The sequence below is a fragment of the Drosophila takahashii genome, chromosome X, assembly GCF_030179915.1.
Source record: "Drosophila takahashii strain IR98-3 E-12201 chromosome X, DtakHiC1v2, whole genome shotgun sequence".
In the NCBI taxonomy this organism is placed as follows: Eukaryota; Metazoa; Arthropoda; class Insecta; order Diptera; family Drosophilidae; genus Drosophila; species Drosophila takahashii.
In genome coordinates, this window is record NC_091683.1 from 20,930,325 (window position 1) to 20,948,585 (window position 18,261).

Genomic DNA, 18,261 nt, shown 5'->3' on the forward strand with positions numbered 1-18,261 from the left:
CTATATAAATACAAAAATATAGATATTCAAGATCATGTCAAAAGTGTGGCAATAAATAACATTTCATTTGCCAGCATGACAATTCATAAATAAATCCGCCACTGGAATTAACCATAATACCATGCACCGCTTATCAATCACTCGACTCAAAGTTGTGCACTTCACAGCATTTTTTTATAATTTGTAAGATAAATTCCCTAAAAATGTTTGAACAATTTCTAAGCTAAATTTCCTAAAAAATGTTTGTAAGCCAAATTTCCTAAAAATCTTTGTGCAATTTGTAAGCTATAATACCCAAAAAATTCCCCTAATTAGTAATATTGCCGTTTTTCTTTCTATATTAATAATGATATTATTTTCAGTACGTTTCGAAACTTCTCCTCGAGTGGTTCTACTTATTCAAAATGCTGAAGCTGGCATATTTTCCTGTTCTGATCTTTATTATCCTGGAATTCCAGGGATCCTTGGCGAACTCCAAGAACTCCGTTTGCCTGCTGAAGGACCCGCCGAATCAGTGTGGCCAATTCTGCCTCACCAAGCTGCATCCGATGATCGATTCGATTCCCGAGACCAATTCCAAGCTTGAAAGGATCCTAGGCGAGCAGCAGGCTCTGAGGACCGAGCTCCTGGAGGCTCATCGGAGTTCCTTGAGTAACAACGGAAGCGAAAGGCCTAATATGGGGGTAAGGCACCAACTTCAGTTGCTGTTCACCAAAATGGAGAATCTGGAGGCCCAGCTACAAACCTTTGTAAAGGACAACCGAAGGCCTCATCGGGAGCCGCAGCAGAGGGCCTTGAAAAAAGAGGACTTCGAGGCGATGTTGAGTGTGACGGAGGGTCACCTTCTGGTGGTGAATTCCGAGTTGAAGAGCCAGTTGAAGGAGCTGCTAAGTCAGAAGGACAAGCACACCTCCCTCCACGAATCCCTGAAGGAGACCTTCCTTAAGAGAGCCGTCGAGAAGAGACTAAGCAAAACAGAGGGACAACTGCAGTTGTTCGAGAACAAATTGGAGGCCAAAATTCAGCAGCTTCATAAGAAAACCGAAACGGAACTTTTGGCCCTGCAGGCGAAAATCGAGAGCCAGCATTATGCGCTCGAGGAGATCCTCTTCAGGATCCACGCCAAAAATATCCCCCCGCAATTCCAACTAATCGGTACAAGGTACTTCTATATTGAGTTCTCCATTAAGCGTTCTTGGTACGAGGCTGCGGCCACATGTCGTCGAATGGGCGGCTATTTGGCTGCCTTCGAAACCCAAGAGGAACTGCAGGCCATCGCTGGGAAATTCGGAAATCGGGGGCACTGGTTCTGGACCGGCATCAACGACCTGCGGGAAAGCAGGAAGTTCATGAGTGTGGCCTCCGGAAAGCCTGCCAAAGTCCTCAGCTGGAAGGTGGGAAATCCCAGCCTTCGCAATGCCTGCGTTGTTCTCAACGACGATTATATGATCGATACCTTTTGTGCGAATAAATATTTTTTCGTTTGCCAACACGATAATGAAATATAAATAAATTACTCTTATCTATGTTTTAACTGTATATATATATATAATTTGTTTGTTGAGTCAGGCATTTTTGTTCAAATATATAATCGCCAAAATATTTTAAGAAAAAGTTTTAATGAAATTATTATTATACTTGTTTAAATTTTCTCAGTAGGTATATAAGAGAAAATCTAACAATTTAAAGTTATATGAAGCTATAACATTTTTTTTGATGAGTCAATTATTTTTATTTTAATACATACATTTCATTGAAAGTGTGTATTTAGGGGCTGTCCATATATTACGTAATCATTTCTTCATACAAAAAAATTGTTTTTCCACTAAAGTTTTAATCAAATTTGTTTGTATGATAAGTCATTTAATTAAAATATCATTTTAATTTAAATATATAAATAAAATGAATCCATTTATTCTAATTTTCTTAGATTGTTGTAATGCGTAATATTTTCTTAGCAGATGTAAAGAGATGTTTCAGCTCAAAATCATTATATAGAAAGCAAGACCAAGCCCCTCAACTATTAATTGCAGGCGATTTAAACGCATCTCGCAGATGGCCAGATATTCTGGGCGAAAAAGGAAGTCAACAAGTGCAAAGTCGAACAATTAAAAACTCAATTAGCGCCATATTGAAAAGCTGCCAATCATTTGTCACCTCGCCCCCACAGACAAAAAAACAAAAACCCAAAAAAAAAAAAATAGGGAAAAAAGATACAACCTACGACCTGCAGATACATTTGTATCTATGTGCTGGACTGTGGACTGTGTTTGTTTGCATTGTGCGCCGCAAATTGGTCAAAAGTACAAAAATATCAAAGATTCGACCCAAAACAAAGGCGCAAAATCAACAGCAGGGGAAAACCCAAAACAAAAAAAGTAGCAAAAAAAACGAAATAAAAAATAAAATAAAAAAACAGAAGGAGCGAATGGCAAACCAAATCAAACAAAAGGCAAAGGAAAATAGCAAACCTCACAAATAGAGCGTGAAATTGAAAAACAAAACACACCGAAAAAAAAAACAGACACACACAAACGGCAAAATCTGCACAAAAAGTGCATGAAGAAACTAAAATAAAAGACTGCCAAATCCAAAAAACAAAAAACCCTAAAAAAATCCAAAGAAATATAACAGTACTACTGAACAATAAAGTGCCACAAATGCAAAATAGTTTGACCAGGCCCACAAAAAAAAGACGAGGAAATAGTGGAAGAAATTTCGAAAGATACATTTGTATCTACGGATGGAACATATGACAAAAGCCCTTGTTCAGCAATTGAAAGGACCAAGCGAATGGGAAAGCAGATGGCGAAAAACTAGAAATTGCAATTCTCAAACAAAATCAAGGCGAAAAATGGGTAATCAACAAATCGGAAAGATTTCTATTATTTTTAAGCTGCGCATATATTTTTTATTATTTTTTTTTTACGCAATTGTCACATTCAAACCTAAAAATATGAAAAATTTATTTTAGAGAAATAATAGTTATTCCCTAAATCCCATTTACTCCGCCCAATGACAACTTTTCACGTCTAGACAGCAGAAATACATCATAAAATATATGGATAAAACATAATGTCTTTAATGTTCTTGCAGTTTCTCAGTTACCCATTTCATTATTTTTTTTTTATTTTTTTATCATACCAACGGAAAGCGCCAAGACACAAGTGCAATTATGGAAATCCATTTGATTTGTGTTTACGATTTTTGCCAACGTCCGTTGAGTGTTAAACATCAGCGCAGAGGAAAAGAAAAAACAGGCATATAAAAAGATTTAATTCGCAATTGCCGGGCCTGAGAGCCGAGAGCTTTGGGCTACCCGTTAACACTTGGCCGCAAAACGCAAATCATGCGCCTAAAGATCTGCGAGACACACAGTAGTGCCCCCTGCCCCCTTTTGCCCGCAGTTGTAGTCGCTTTTACCAACTCATTGCCTCGTAATTAGTGGAAATTACCTGTACAAAAAAGCACACACACTGGGGAAATACGGCGAGAAAGAGACGGAAGGACGGAGAGAGGTGCTCGGAGAAAGAGACGGGCATATGCGTGGAGATTCGCCGCTTGTAATTACAATGCTCTGGGGCAGGCGAAGAGATCGCTCCTCGATCACACCTCTCATTTCTCTGCCGGCTCAACAGAAAGCAGCCGAACAGCAGAACGATAAAGCAATAAAAACCAGAAAGGCTCATTGGCCTCTGGATCCGAACATGAAATACTCTTAAAGGATAGGATAGACTGCCAAGGAAATATTTACCCAGATATTCCGAGAAAATATAAATATAAAATATATATAAATAATATATTCCAAAACGCGAATTCTTAAACAGTTTTGTGTTAATATAAAACGAGAAGATTTGTATCTAGTAAGATGTTCATTAAATTATTTCTTATTTATTATTCATCAATTTTGTTTATCTTCAAAAGAAATAACCCTAAAGAGTAATTATTTTAAAATATTCCTTTAATGGATTGGTTTTTAAGCCTAATTTGGTAAAATATTCTTTGAAAGCGCGAATTCTTTGACTTTATTGCACAGTTTATTAAGTTAAGAATTTATTATCATTTCCAGAATATAATTTATAAGTAATGCCGCCCAAAGTGAAACCCGAAATCCGTATACCCCACTGTGCAAAGAGTATTTCCGCCTAAAAACTCACTGCACCTTCTTAAGGGCGTTCGCAAAAGTTAAAAAAAGAGATAACTCAACTCTGGACATGACACGGCAATTTGTGTCGCCGGCGACGGCTTGCAAAATTAATTTGTGTCCGCTGTTATTATAAACTTTTCTCCCCTCCTCATGTGGCTGTTATTGTTGCAGTTGTTCGTTTGTTTGTCTGTTTGTTTGTTGACGTTTTTCGTTTGTCTTTGTATTGAATTAAGCGTTTTTTTTTGTGGCTCACTTTCAATTTGCGTCGAAAATGGCGCCCAACGGCAAGGTGAGACGGCCACCAGGGATGCGATTTTGTTAATTGAATCCGCGAAAACACTTGTGCTTGCAAATCTCAGTATTTTTAAATGATATATGTTTACATATTTAATTAATATAGTAGTTTAAGGATTATCTTGTAAATAAAGTGATTTAATTGATTTAAAAAAAAAGTTCAATATTTTAAACTGCCAACCTTTCTTTTTCATTTAAAATTTACTGTACATTTTTAGATTTGTCTTTAATTTGAATTATTTTATTACATATTATATATTATATTTTTTTAACTTGCATTAAAAGTAATAAATATTTTATCTAATAATTCTCACTGTAAATATTATGTTAAATTGTTTAAATTAAATTAAATGTATAATATTATATCTAAAAATATATTAGGTATTAATATTAAAAGTCTACTTAAAATCTTTTAATTGCTGCTGAAACGTTAGCCCAAAAATATCTTATTGCAGCCCTGGTCTTTGGTGTTTCTGCGTGGGCGGCTTGCTGTCTGATTTTTATTTACCCCCTACCGCTGCCCCCTTTTTTTGTCGGTTCGCCCGACCAGCCGTCCGTCTTGATTTTCGGTGGCAATCGAAGTCGTCGCCGCCTCTGTGCACTTGACATTGACGTCTCGCTCTCGACCGGGTTAAAACCCGGTTAAAGCCCGGCCAAAACCCCATCCAAAGCCCGGCGGCTGCGGTGGCTGCGTCTTCTTGGGCCAACACTTCATGCTTCATTTGAGGCCGCTGCCTGTCCAACCAGCCGGAAAGGTAAACACAACCAGGCGACTGGTCATGTCCAGAGCATCCTCCTTCGCAGGATGAAAATTAGGACGAGGACGTGGACATGGACAGCGAAAGGAGGGAGGGGAGGGGGTGGATGAGGGCTAAAGTCCTCTCCTTTATTTCAGCCAAAGTTTGCCCAAAGTTTCGAGTTAAAGGCAGCTGCAAATGCAAGTGGAGAGTCGAGGGCACTGGATTAATTAAATAACTAAAAGCCAGCTAATCATTTGCAAGTTTCGAAAGGAAATCAAAGAAAATAAAGAAACAGAAATTATCCATTTGATAAACAAAGAAAATGATTAAAGCTTAAAATATATAACAGATTGTTTAACAAATAGTGGATATTAAATATAAATATTTGGAATTTAATGTAGAGGTTATAGACAATTTATAATATCCTCTTAACCAGAGAATAAATAAATAAGTTTCATATTTGTCTCTTTAAACCGAAGTAGCTCTTACCTTATTGTATAGAATTTTTTCTTCTTTGATTTTCCTTACAGAATATCCCGAAACTATAAGAAGATTTTAAAACAAGAAGTGCTTTATAAATAATATTTGGAATTTAATGTACAGGTTACAGACAATTTATAATATCGTTTTAACAGGAGAATAAATAATAAATAATAATAAATGAATTTCATGTTTGTCTTTTTAAACCATATAAGCTATTCCTAATTTAATTATTTTTGTAATAATATTAATATTTGTATTTAAATATTTACAATTTTAAATCAAATAAGCTCTTAGCTTATTTTATAGAATTTTCCCTCCTTTGATTTTCCTTGTATAATATCCTGATTATCACCACCGCAAATATCTCAGTCAATCTATTTTTCCCATTTTCACAATTTTCATTTTGCGTGCGATGTTGCCATTTTGCAGTGGATTCTCATAGCCACGGATCCGCCCCAATCAATTAGCCAAATTGTGCATAAATTTGTGGACGCTTATCAATGTCAATATTATCATTACAACAAATATTTATGCTATATATATGTATAAAAGTGCTGTAGATATATATTCAGATGGGCGTGACTGCTCCCCTTTTTTCCGCTTTTCTATTTATCTATGGCAAAAAATTAACACATATTTCACTTTATAGCCAGCGAATATTATCGGAACTCTGGCGGGTGAGGGGAACATTGCCGATATTTGCTTCAGGTTTTCCACCCCCTTCTGACCATGTTTTTTCCTCCAGTTTTCCCTGTTTTTCCTATCGCCCCCCCTTTCCCCACCCCTTTTTCTTTCGGTCGTTTGCGGGCTAATACAATAAATTGCAATATCGATAAAATACACGAACGTCACGCGTCGCTCACGGCTCACGCCCCCGCCCCCTGCCTCCTCTTCCACCGCCTTTTTTCCAGTTACCAATCCCCCTTTCACCCCCAGAACCCCCGCCCCTGTTTCACTCATTCACTCATTAGATGTCCTCGTTTTATGGGCGCTGCTTCTTTCGTGCTTAGTCCTAGACTTTTGGGGTTTATCGGGGGAGGGGTAGGTCCTGGGCTACACAGACAGAAAAAATATATCCTTGAGACTGATCTCTATTTTATTTGAAATATATGTATTCTTAAACTTCTGTGTTCAAAAATTTAAACAAATGTTTATATTTTCAGAAAAACTTGTTAAAAAACATTTATATTTTTGAAGAATATCTTCTTTTTTTAACGGTTCAGATATTGCTTTTTAGAAAATTGGGTTGCCGAAATATTTTATATTATTATTGTAGCTTTTTTATTTCTTAGAAAAAAATTCATGATTATAGGGAAAATGTTTTTTTAAGGCAATCCTTGTTTACGATTTCCAATAATTAAGCAAACCTTTCTTGATGTAAGGAAAATTTCCTTGACTTTAGAAATAAATTTCTTGCACTTAGAAAAAATAAATTGTAAGTGCGATTTTTTTTCATTTGCGTGCTTGTATAGCTTCACACAAGAAAAATAAAATATTAAGTAATTAAGGCGGAAATTTATAAAACAAATATAATTTTTTCCTGTGCAATGCAGTCTGAATAATCTGGGGTCCTTCGCCACTTCAAGCCCATCCAAAAAGAAAAAAAAAGGAGGAAAATCCGCTCACTCCTCTGATATCTTCGTTGTTGTTGACTGTCTGCGCAAATGGCGCAGCAAATTGAATTTCATTTATTGATTATCCTGGCGTTTTATTTTATTTTTTTCCTGCGTCTTTTGGAAGCCGCCCAAGGACCTCGAGCGGAGAGAAAAACCGAAACCAAAACAAAAACAAGAACACATCGCAGAATGTAACTTGGTTTCACTGATTTGGTTTGTATTGCCCGTGGGAAAGTGGGAAAGCGGGCAGGTCGGAAAGGCGGCAAGGGGCGGGAAAAGGGGGCGGGGCCCGGTCGGCAATTTATGGCCCGACGGAAGGTGAATTCAATTTTCTGTTGCAGGCCTAACGAAAGTTTTGATTCAGAGAGCGAAATCTAGTTGCCAGATGATTGGTTTGGGGGGATTATCTGATTTATATTATATTTATTCCGCACAAAATGCCCGTGTTTACATCAATTTCTGTACATAATTGAATAACTAAATAATTCCATAAGTAAATGTAAATAAGTCGCAATATGCTTTCGACGGTAGGTGTTTCTTCCGTTTAACTTTAAGACAAACTGAGTGGCATTTGTGGGTAAATATTCTAAATTAAATAGGTACTTTTTGATCTTATTTCAAACGAAAAATATTAATTAATTTATTTAGTTTCTAAATTTTGCCTTCCAGCCGAAAAGTCTCTTTGAGAGCCACTTACGATATCCATTCTTTCGAAAGAAATACATCTACACCTGCTTAATTTATGCTCGACCAGCTACTGCACCATAATTTTTCTTTATCATTCCCATAATATGATAATCTCTCGGGTCTTGTCTTCTACCTCTCCTCTTTTCTTGTCTTTTTCTTCTTTAAGGCCTCTCATTCAGCCATTTTTTGATGTATGACCCACTAGTCACATAGATACTCCCGGCTGCGAGTGTGTGCGTTAAGTTGTCATTATGATTGACAACAAAGTCGACGTGCCTTGCTTTTCTAATGGGCCACATCGATTAATTCAATTGTGCGGAGACGGTTAATGCAGTGCCACCTTTTAGAGGTTCGCCAAGACTTTGTTCAAGCCAGCAAGGAAAAAAACAAGAAGGCACTTACAAGGCACTGAAAATTATAATATTAATGTTTAAATAATAAGGAGATATTTACTTCTAATCAATTATAATATTAAGTAATATTTTATACATTTATTTCAAATGTATCAATAATAAAGAGAGGTTAATTTCTAATCAATTTTATGAATACAAAATATTTAAAATGTTATTTAACTTAGGTCTTTATTTATAATCAATTAAAATATTAAATTTTGTTTTATAATATTTAATTTTAGTCAGTATATTTTTCCCTTAATTGATTTTTATTTAAGTGCATTTAAAATTGCCTATTTATTTTTAAACCTTTTTTTGCCATTTTATCACAAAACTCTTTCTCACTTGAAATTCGCATTCCGAATTTTTGAAAATGAATAAACACTTTTAGGTCGATAATTTTATTCTGTCTTTCTATATTTGGCATTTAAAATGCCCGTTTTTTTTTCAGCAGTGTGGTTGAAAGTTCGTATGCTAATTTGGAACCTTTAAACCCCTCGAAAGACTTACAAAAAAAAAAAACACACAGCCCACACGCAATGGATTCTTCATACCTAAACTTATTTATTTCGTTTCGGTTTTCGGTTCGCTTTCGGCTTACAACTTCATTTAAATGCAGAAGCCGCCGCACGAAAAAAATAAAAAAGGAGAAAAGAAATGAACAAAAAAAGCGAATGCTCTCGAATATGAAATTTTAGTTTTTTGATCCGAAAGCATTTTGACAGCCAAAAAGTTCTTTTTCATTTCGAGTCTTTGCATTTAGATGCTAATGCCAGGGGCGTGGAGTGAAGCGAGCGAAGGGGGGTGGGCAAAAGCAGGGGCGCGCCACACGCCAGCTGCATAATTGATAAGGGGGGCGGGGGGAAATCCAGGAGAGGGCGGGCGAGATGAATGCAAATCGCAACGAATGCAGATAACCTTGTTAAGATGCCAATTACGAAAATTAACTTGGCCCTCTTGCACCGACGAACTTATTGATTTTGCATTTGAGTTCGAAGCCAAAAGCGCTGGGTTTCCCCCCATTTCCACCTCCATGTCGCTATTAGAGTTGTCGAAACCTCGATAAAGCTTGGGATATAATTAATTTGTAATTTTGTCAAACACTATTAGGAATTTTTTTTCTGGAGTTTGCCATTTCAATTTAAAAAAAAAAAAAAATTAATTTAAACATAACATATTTTATTTATCTATCTAAAACTTTAACTTTCTTCAGTCATCGCTTCTTATCACCATCTCTAATGCCCCGAACTATTTTCCTGCACTTAAATGTTTTTCACTATTTTGACCCACTCTTCTTGGCAACCTCATTGCTCAATTGGCAAATGTGTGCGCCACCCCTCGGAAAATGCACACCCCTGCCCCGCACCACGCTGCCGCCAGTGCCATTTTCCCCCCGAGGAAAACTTTATGCCAAAAGGAAATGACAAGAGGTGAGAGCGAGCGGAGCGGGAAAAATGCGAGGAAATTCACTCGACGGAAGCAGAGACAGTTTGAAATAATTACATTGCACAAATCGAAGGGGTATCCAAAAGGGGGGCAATATACATACACCCATCGAACAATTGGGGCCGGGGAAAAGCATTTTCCATTTTCCGAACCACAGAAGTTGCTGCCAGACGGCAGACATGGGCTCAAATGCAGCAAAAGTACAAATAATTTCATTATAATGCAGGGAGAATGTGGTTAAGGGGCGGTGGCTTATAGGGGAGGGGTTTTAGAAGGGGGTTCTAGAAGGGGGGACCCCAACAGGTTAAGCAGCCACTGGAATGAAGGGAATAACGACAGAATGCCAGGAAAAACAGAGTGGGACGAACGACAACAGCAACTGCAACAGCAGCAGCAGCAGCAACATCGAGAGCCAGCAGCAATAATTGCCAGTGAAACACAAGCAGCAGCAATATCAATATCTGAGCTAAGTGCAATACTAACTGCTGCTGCTGCAGGACTGCAAAAAAGAAAGAAAAATAATAATAATCTGCAGTTAGAACGACAAACTGGAATACCCTTGTGGGTCCACTCTTTTAGGGACAGATGATTCGTAGCTATTGCTCATTAAAGTTGGAAAAAGACAATATATTGGCTTTAGCGATATATAAAAAACAAATAAAATATCCACGAAACCCCAAGAATTATAAATGGGAGCAGCAGCAGCCACAAACTGAGAAAATTAAATCAGAAACATAAATAATAGAAGGAATTCCAAGAGCAACAGCAGCGGCAGCAGCAACATATTATGGCCACAACTCGCCAGGTGCAACAGCAAGGCAAAAAATAACAGTCACATTAGCAGCAATATTAAGAGTTAAGGCAGCAACAACAGCAGCAACTTCTGGGGCAACAGCAATACGCGGGTACAGCAGCAACATTATGAATCAAACCGCAGCAGCAACATCTGCACAGGAAAAAAATAGGAAATTAAATATGATTTAATAAATAAGCTAATATCTAAATCATATAAATCTAAATCATCATACTTTATATAATATTATAATATAAAAAATATATGTTTATACCAGACTTTATGAGTTTTTTCATTCTAAAAAATAAAAATATATTTCCTTTACCTATTTTATTTTTTTATAAAAAATATTTATATTATAGCTTTTTTAATTGTTATAATTAAAATATGATTTTTCTCAAAATTAATCAAGTCAATGCCAATTTTGCCCTGTGTAGCTGCTGCCGCAACAGCAACTGTAATAATCGCAGCAGCAACATAATCAACTGTAGCAGTGGCAACACGGCAGCAACATGCAATATTAGCAGCCACAGCAGCAACATGAAGAACCTGAGCAGCGACAGCAACATGCAGCAGCAACTGGAACAACAGCAGCAACATGAGACATAATACCAGTTTGCAACTGTTTGCTGCTCCTCTGTTTTCCCTGCTTTATGTGGGGACAGAGCGTGGGGACAAAGTCGTCTATAAATAGCAAATACTGTTGACAGAGGCGTCGTCTGGGGAGGGGGAGGTGCAGTTTCCACGGTGGCTAAAAGGGGGGAGGCTCCCGACTGAAAAGTCTCAGTTGCAGCGACAACGACGACAGCAAATGCGTATTAATTGCGACAGCAGTTCGTCAACATTCCACAGAGAGCCAAGAAAAGGGGGATACTTCGGGGTGATATAGGGAAGATATGGCCAAGATGTACCAACATCACAGGCAGAAGCACAGGCTGGAGCAGCAACAACAACATAATTAAAACTGCCAACATGGCGCGTGATCGGCAGACATCGATAAGCGTAACTCGAGACAAGTCGATCAAAGTGGCAAGAGAAGTCCATCCTTCGGCCAAGAAAACATATATATATGTATGTGTATCGGGGAACGAGTAGCCGCGAAAGGTGTGACAAACAGAAGCCTTGCGGTTGGATATTAGAATACATTAGAAAAGATGGCCGAGGAACCGGAGGATCCATGAAGCAGTCACATTTCTGAGGTTAACCAATATCTGGTGAAGCCATAAAGGCGGACGACGAGTTGAAATGGTGGTGCCCTCTATAGGAAAAATATGGTGCATAGCAAGGCATATCACCTTTAACTCTCTTTATTATTTAATTAAAAAACTTTGAAATATAGTTTATATCTTTTTCAAATTATACCAACTTTATTCAAATTTCAACTGATGAAACCTCTTTTAGCTTATAACTTACATTGCGTATATTTATGTCTCATTATCTGATTGGCAAATAAAATAACTTTCAACAGGACCTAATAAATCAGCCATTTTCCCATAACTCCCCTTATATATAATAACGCAATCACCGCTATCGTTGGGCTCTCCCTCATACCAGTTTAAAAAGGGGGCAGACTTTCCGGAGGCCGTAGATATGAACTTGCCATCTTCCCTCTTAATGCCAGTCCAATACCAAGATTGGTAAAGTTTCGGCATTATGGCTGCGATTTCCTCTTGGTTTTTGAAAGCCGCCAAATAGCCGCCCATTCCACGACATGTTTCTGCAGCCTCAGTGCAGTTTTTCTGAAAACCATGTTCGATATAAAAATATCTAGAGCCAATAAGCTCGAACCTTGGATCGATGGTTTTGGATTTGATTGTGGAAAGGGTTTCGAAAAGGGTTTTCTGAAAGGCCGATAATTGGTTCTCCAGCGCCATAAGTTGGTTTTCAGTTTTGTTTTGAAGCTCCTTTAGTTGGGCTTCCATTTTGATGTCGAACATCCGTATTTGTCCCTCCGTTCCGTTTAATCTCTCCTCAAAGGATTCACAAATGGCTATATTCTGAACCTCCAGTTTTTTCTGAACCGCCAGAAGTTGGACATCCATTTCGGCTTGCATGGATGTCTGCTGGTCTCTTATATTAGTGTGCATTTCCTTCAGTTGGGTCTTTAACTCGGAATTCGAGACCAAAAGTTGTTTTTCCGTCACATTCAGCCTCTCCTCGAAGTCGTCCTTTGTTATCGTCGTCTGCTGGTCCTCCAGATTCGTCTGAAGATATTGCAGCTGACTTTTGAGCTCGGAACTCATCCCATTGAGTTTGGTTTGCATTGATGTATCCTGGTCCTCCATTTTGGTGGTCAGCAACTGAAGTTGGTTTTTTAAGTCTTCACTTGTGGTGATGTTCTTCAAGGAATTCTGCATTGAGATCCTTTGGGCCTCCACCGTCGACTGAACTGCCACGAGCTTCATCTGGATGGACTGCTGCTCGCGGTAGATCCTTTCCAACTTGGAATTCGTTTCGGGAACCAACTCAATCATCGGATGGATCTTGCTAAGGCAGAAGTCGCCACACTGATTTTGAGGGTCCTGCAACAGGCAAGTGGATCGCCCATTATCCTGGGATTTCGCAACAGATCCTTGAGACACCAGGATAATAAGGAGCAGCACAGAAAAATATGTCAGCTTCAGCATTTCGAATTTGACTAACTATTCACAGAGAACTCTTAAAACGTACTGAATTTAAAATGCTATTTTAAAAATAATGAAACCAAGAACATTGCTGATAAGGGTAAATCCCACGTCAGGGACTTTTTCTGCATGTTGGGATAACGTAATCATTTCATATCACCATTGGGAATTTCCGTCCTTATTTCCGTTTCAGCACTGTGGTCTCGGAAGTTGAGATATCAGATATAGCTTTCTTAGCTTCTTTCTTAATAAACATGATTTTGTTTTAAATTTGAATATCCATCTACCAATCCAAAACTTCTTTAATACGAACAATTCAGTAAAAAGTTATGTGCAATCAAACGCTTTGGGTTTTTGATAAAAATATGATTTATTTTTTACATTTTTGTTGAACAGCTGGTAATCTAATAAATTAATTTGCCTCACTTTTCGTTTAATTTGCTGATTTTTTAACCAAATTTCATATTTGTTTATGGGGGGTTACAGGAAGAACACTGCGCTTTTTCTCTGAGTGCAGCAAATTGAGAAGAAATGCAATGGAAAAATGGATATTCCATCAATTCCCATTAAGTGGCCGCAAAATGACCCGGAAATTCGGGGCACCAAATGCCAAATGCTCGAGATGAAATTGGCCATCTGCGATTTTGAAGGCCCTCCGACCGGAGGAATCCCGTGACGAATGCGATGGCGATGTGCAAATGTTGCGTGCGGTATGCGGAAATCGCCGCCTGGAGCCCAAATCGCATAATTGCACCTGTCGCCTCCTACAAGAGGCAGCTGCAAAAGTTGCAGCTAACCAGCAACTTGCCACGACCACTGGCGCTACATGTGATTCCATATTTGGTGGCTGCGGCTTTTTTGCCGCTTTTGCTATTCTCCTCTAGCTGGGACACAAACCTAATGGCAGCGCCTGATTATGAGGCGGGTTATTTATGCGCCCGGCTCTCTGATTTCTCGGTCCGATCCAGCAGCATCAATAATAACAAGCAGACATCGAAATCGCCGATCGCTCTTCGGTGGTCCCCACTCCTCCACCTCCACCTCCAACTGCTTCTCCTTCTCCACGAGTTTCCCCATTTTCCCCCGCCGCCGCTTTCCCCAATTTCCCTGATCTTCGGCCCCGCGGCGCGTCGCTGGATGAACACAGCCCATCTGCAGCCCATTCTGTGGCTATTCTAGAACACTGAACAAAAAAGCATATTAACTGGGAAGGGCAATTTAGAAATTGATATAGAATTTCAAAAGAAACCTTTCTATTTGTTTATAATTCCTGTGTCATTCTTAACAAAACGCGAATTCTTTAGCATCGTTTATATAAATTTATTTTATATTAAATATCTTTTGGTAAAAATCGGATGGAACTTGTTTTTTGCCCATAGAAATTTCTATATAATTTGGTGGAATATAAAAACGTATTTTTTTTTAATATTTTTCAAAATATAACGTTTAATTTTACTTACTTAAAAATCACATAAAATTTGTAAAAAAAAATATCTCAAAAATCTTGCCAGGCAAGATAAAAATGTGAGCAATTTTTGCACTCCAGATTTCTTTAAGTGCATCCCCCATTCAAGAGACCCCTCCCCACGCCGATCACAACCAGTTGTAACAAGCTGTAGAAGCTGCGGAGTGCGCGTGGCCGCCGTGGCGTTTTATGACTCTGTTTGGCCGGCCTCGACTTGGCCAATTCCCCCCTGTTGCCCCTGTTGTGGCCCCGCTTCTTGGCCATCTACCCATCATCTTGGGCCGGCTTAGAAAACGGAGAACAGAAAACAGGTGCACTTCACATCAAAGCGACGCAGGCAGCATCCAGCGAACTGAGCCCCGGCAAACTGAAACACTCGAAACACTTAATCAATGGCAGCCGACGCCGACGCCAATGGCTACAGTGGTCCAAAAGTCGGTTGAAAATTACTGAAAATATACCGCTTTTTTAAGGGAAGTCATTTCTCAAGATCCACTCATTAGGGCTTAAGACTTTTTTTTAAGCAACTAACATAAACTCACAAGTTCAATTTTATAAATTAAGGTTTTCGGAATACTTGGTATTTTGTATTATTTGTAAAAAATAAAATTGAAATCTATATAAAATTCTAAGGATTTTAATTTTAGACTATTATCAAAAAGGAAAAAAAAAATACTTTCTTTGGATATGAAACATTAAATTTCAATTAAATTTAAATAGTTTAAGGCTAAGTATTAAAACTAAAAGTAGGTTAAAAAATTAGAAATCACATGGAAACTTACAAAATTTAAAACCTATTTTTATTTTAAATCTAAGGTTTGTTTTTGCGTACGTATATTGAATTTATTTTTACTCACACCTTAAAGTCTTAAACCATATTTTAAATTTAACATGCGGACGAGAAATTATTACAAATTAACTACAAATTATTGCTGACTTAAGCTCGAACATTTTTATCAAAAATATTCGGCATTTTACGTGAATGTATACATTTTTTTGTAATACCTATAAATGCAGTAAATAATGTACGCAAATTCGTACTTTAAAATTAGCACTCTAATTGCAAATATTTTCCCATACATTTTTGCCCACTGTGCACATCTAGTTCATCGTCTTGGCCGCCTTGGCATGCACGTCTAATTACCGGGAAGTCAAATGTAGTCAACATATTGCGCTTTGATTTGCGCTGCCAGCAGCAACAGCAACAGCACTCTAGTAACTAGCAACTAGCAACATCGAGGGCAACTAGCAACTAGCAACAGGTCCTCAGTCCCCAGTCCCCATCCTCGGATATATATACATCCCCGGGTTGGATCAGGTTGGGAGGGTCCGCCTCGATGGTCATAGTTATGGTTTACTCGCCGGCTGCCGATGGGAAAATGTGCGTTTGGGCCTGGTCTTTGGTCTTTGCTCTTAGCCCAAGTGGTAGCCAATGGCCAATGTGTGGAAACGCGGGCACTTCCAACCTGCTCCTGGACCCGGTTCAGGTAATGCACTGGCAGAAAATCATAGGGGTTTATATGATTAAAATTTATGATTTTTACTAAAGGCTCAAAATTTCTATAGTAGAATAATTGTGTGCTTAACAAGAATATTCTATGTTATAAAAATGAAGAATGGAAATACGGTATTGAAAAAGTATGCAACAATATATTTATATTGAAATCCTGGATCTGCCACTGGTTATAAAAAAATGTTATATTACTCGTTTGAAAAGAGAAGCAAATATTAAAAATATTTATGAATATTTTCCTTAAAAATCATGTCCTATTATTATGAACGACAGGCAGTCGCTTTTCTGACAGTGTAGGCCTAGACTGAACCGGGACCAGAGCCGGGGCTATAAATCAGGCTCATTTTAATGACGCAAGCGAAATGCTTGGTTTTGAAACGTGTTTCGCTTGCCCAGTTGGCTGCCGTTTTGCAATTTGATTCTCCAGCACTCGTACTCCATATACCATATACCATATCCCTGCCGTCTCCCTCCAATTTCTTGGGGCGCAGCTAGCCGGCAATTAGGTGTATCAATCATGGAGGCATTAAAACAATTGAAAAATTGTCTTTGGGAAATTGAATAGCAATTAGAATATATGCAAAGGCCCAGCTTCCAATTAACTGTTGAAACGTTTCGTTTTCGTTTCTTTTGCTTTATTTTCTTTATGCGCAGATGCTATTTATTATCGATCATCGTTTCGCTGATAATCAATAGTTTCGGTTTGGCTCTGAAAGAAAAGGCATTCCTCTTCATTTCGCCAATTACTTTGGAGGAGTTGTCGAAGCCTTGCTTTTAATACATTTTCTGCTGGTACAATTTGAAATGCTCGAAATGTAAGCAACAGGCCAGTTCGAATTTAGAATTTTTCTTTCTCCCTCCGGCGTATTTATTTTTGTGTGTATAATATATTTAATTTATTATCAACAGAAACTATAAAAAACCTTTATTTATATATACTACATATTTTTTTAATTGTACGTTTAAAACTTCTAGCTTTTTATGGACTCTAAACAATAAGCAAGAGCCGTAAGGCGTAATTAAGTAATATTTTCCTGCGATCCTAAATGCCATAAATGTGTTCATAAACGAGTTCTAATCCGCGGCCATAACCAAGATCTTTGTTGACCTCAAACAAAGACAGCAGTGATCATTGTTTCGCCATGGAGTTTTAGTGATCGTAAAGGCAAAACACTTCGGTAGATCGAAGCCCGATGTAAATATCCGTGAGAGTTCGTTGACTGAATCGAATTTGTGACTTTCCCAAGGCAATTTCTAGGCAAATGGCGAACAAATACGCTCGATTTTGCTACCAAAATCAGAGGTTTGCAATAGAATTATGAATAGAATCCGCTATCTGCGGATGAAATCGCCATAAAGGCCATGCGCGATTGAGAGATACGATTGAGATGACGGCATTTGGCCATATATTATGATAACTAATTGATTTAAAGACACATTTCAACGGTTCGAAATGAGATTACATTAGGCTTATAAGGTGTTTACTATGCCCCAGGTTCGGCGATCGAATGCAAATTTAATGCCAGACGAACGGGTGAGTTTTTAATGATTCAGAATTCGACGTTCGAAGCCCGTCTTTTATTTCGTTAAATTTTATGCCTCGGCTGCGTTGTAAAACGTAAAGCGAGGTGCAATAAAACCAAATCAAATTTAAATAGAAATGACCAAAAACAAACGATGAACAAAATCAAATCAAATTCGAAATATCAAAACACTGTCGCAGTCGTTTGTTTTGTATTATTTTTATTTGATTTTCTTTCTCCGCGTTCTTTGTTGATTTTTTAATGGTATTTCGGTTCGATATCGTTGCTCTTTCATTTCTTGTTGTGTATTTATCGTTTTTTTCCCGGTTTTAAAGATACTTTTTTGGACCTTAATTGCTTAACAATTTAGCCTAAAATGGGATTTCTAAAAATATATTTATATATTATTTTTAGTTTGGTCATTAAGTTTTTTGGAAAATGTGTAAAAAGAGGTTTTCAAATGTTTTTATTTAATATAATTAAATTATAAGTATTAGCGTTAAAAATATAACTTAACTAATATTATTTTGGATCATTT

The 18,261-nt window shown here is 37.8% G+C and overlaps 2 protein-coding genes across 2 annotated transcripts; one reads left to right on the plus strand and one right to left on the minus strand.

Moving 5' to 3' along the window:
* Positions 1-404: 404 nt before the first annotated feature.
* On the plus strand, positions 405-11,207 carry LOC123003507 (C-type lectin domain family 4 member F-like). The gene is made up of 2 exons (XM_044396170.1): positions 405-1,461; positions 11,011-11,207. Exons 1-2 carry the CDS (start codon positions 405-407, stop codon positions 11,205-11,207), a joined length of 1,254 nt encoding a protein of 417 aa, XP_044252105.1.
* A 536-nt stretch (positions 11,208-11,743) lies between these two features.
* Positions 11,744-13,225, minus strand: LOC108065480 (protein CASP-like). The gene is made up of 2 exons (XM_017153479.2): positions 12,124-13,225; positions 11,744-11,856 (listed from the first exon to the last, which is right to left on the minus strand). The coding sequence occupies exons 1-2, from the start codon at positions 13,223-13,225 to the stop codon at positions 11,744-11,746; spliced, it is 1,215 nt and encodes a 404-aa protein (XP_017008968.2).
* Between the last annotated feature and the right edge of the window lie 5,036 nt (positions 13,226-18,261).

Bases quoted from the DNA above. Each gene is read 5' to 3' on its own strand.
- LOC123003507 (XM_044396170.1), top strand. From the start codon at position 405: ATGCTGAAGCTGGCATATTTTCCTGTTCTGATCTTTATTATCCTGGAA. The intron at 1,462-11,010 runs GTGCGAATAAAT...AAATTAATCAAG, and splicing joins TTATATGATCGATACCTTTT to TCAATGCCAATTTTGCCCTG.
- LOC108065480 (XM_017153479.2), bottom strand. From the start codon at position 13,225: ATGCTGAAGCTGACATATTTTTCTGTGCTGCTCCTTATTATCCTGGTG. The intron at 11,857-12,123 runs GTGATTGCGTTA...TTTTTCCTATAG, and splicing joins GGGAGAGCCCAACGATAGCG to AGGGCACCACCATTTCAACT.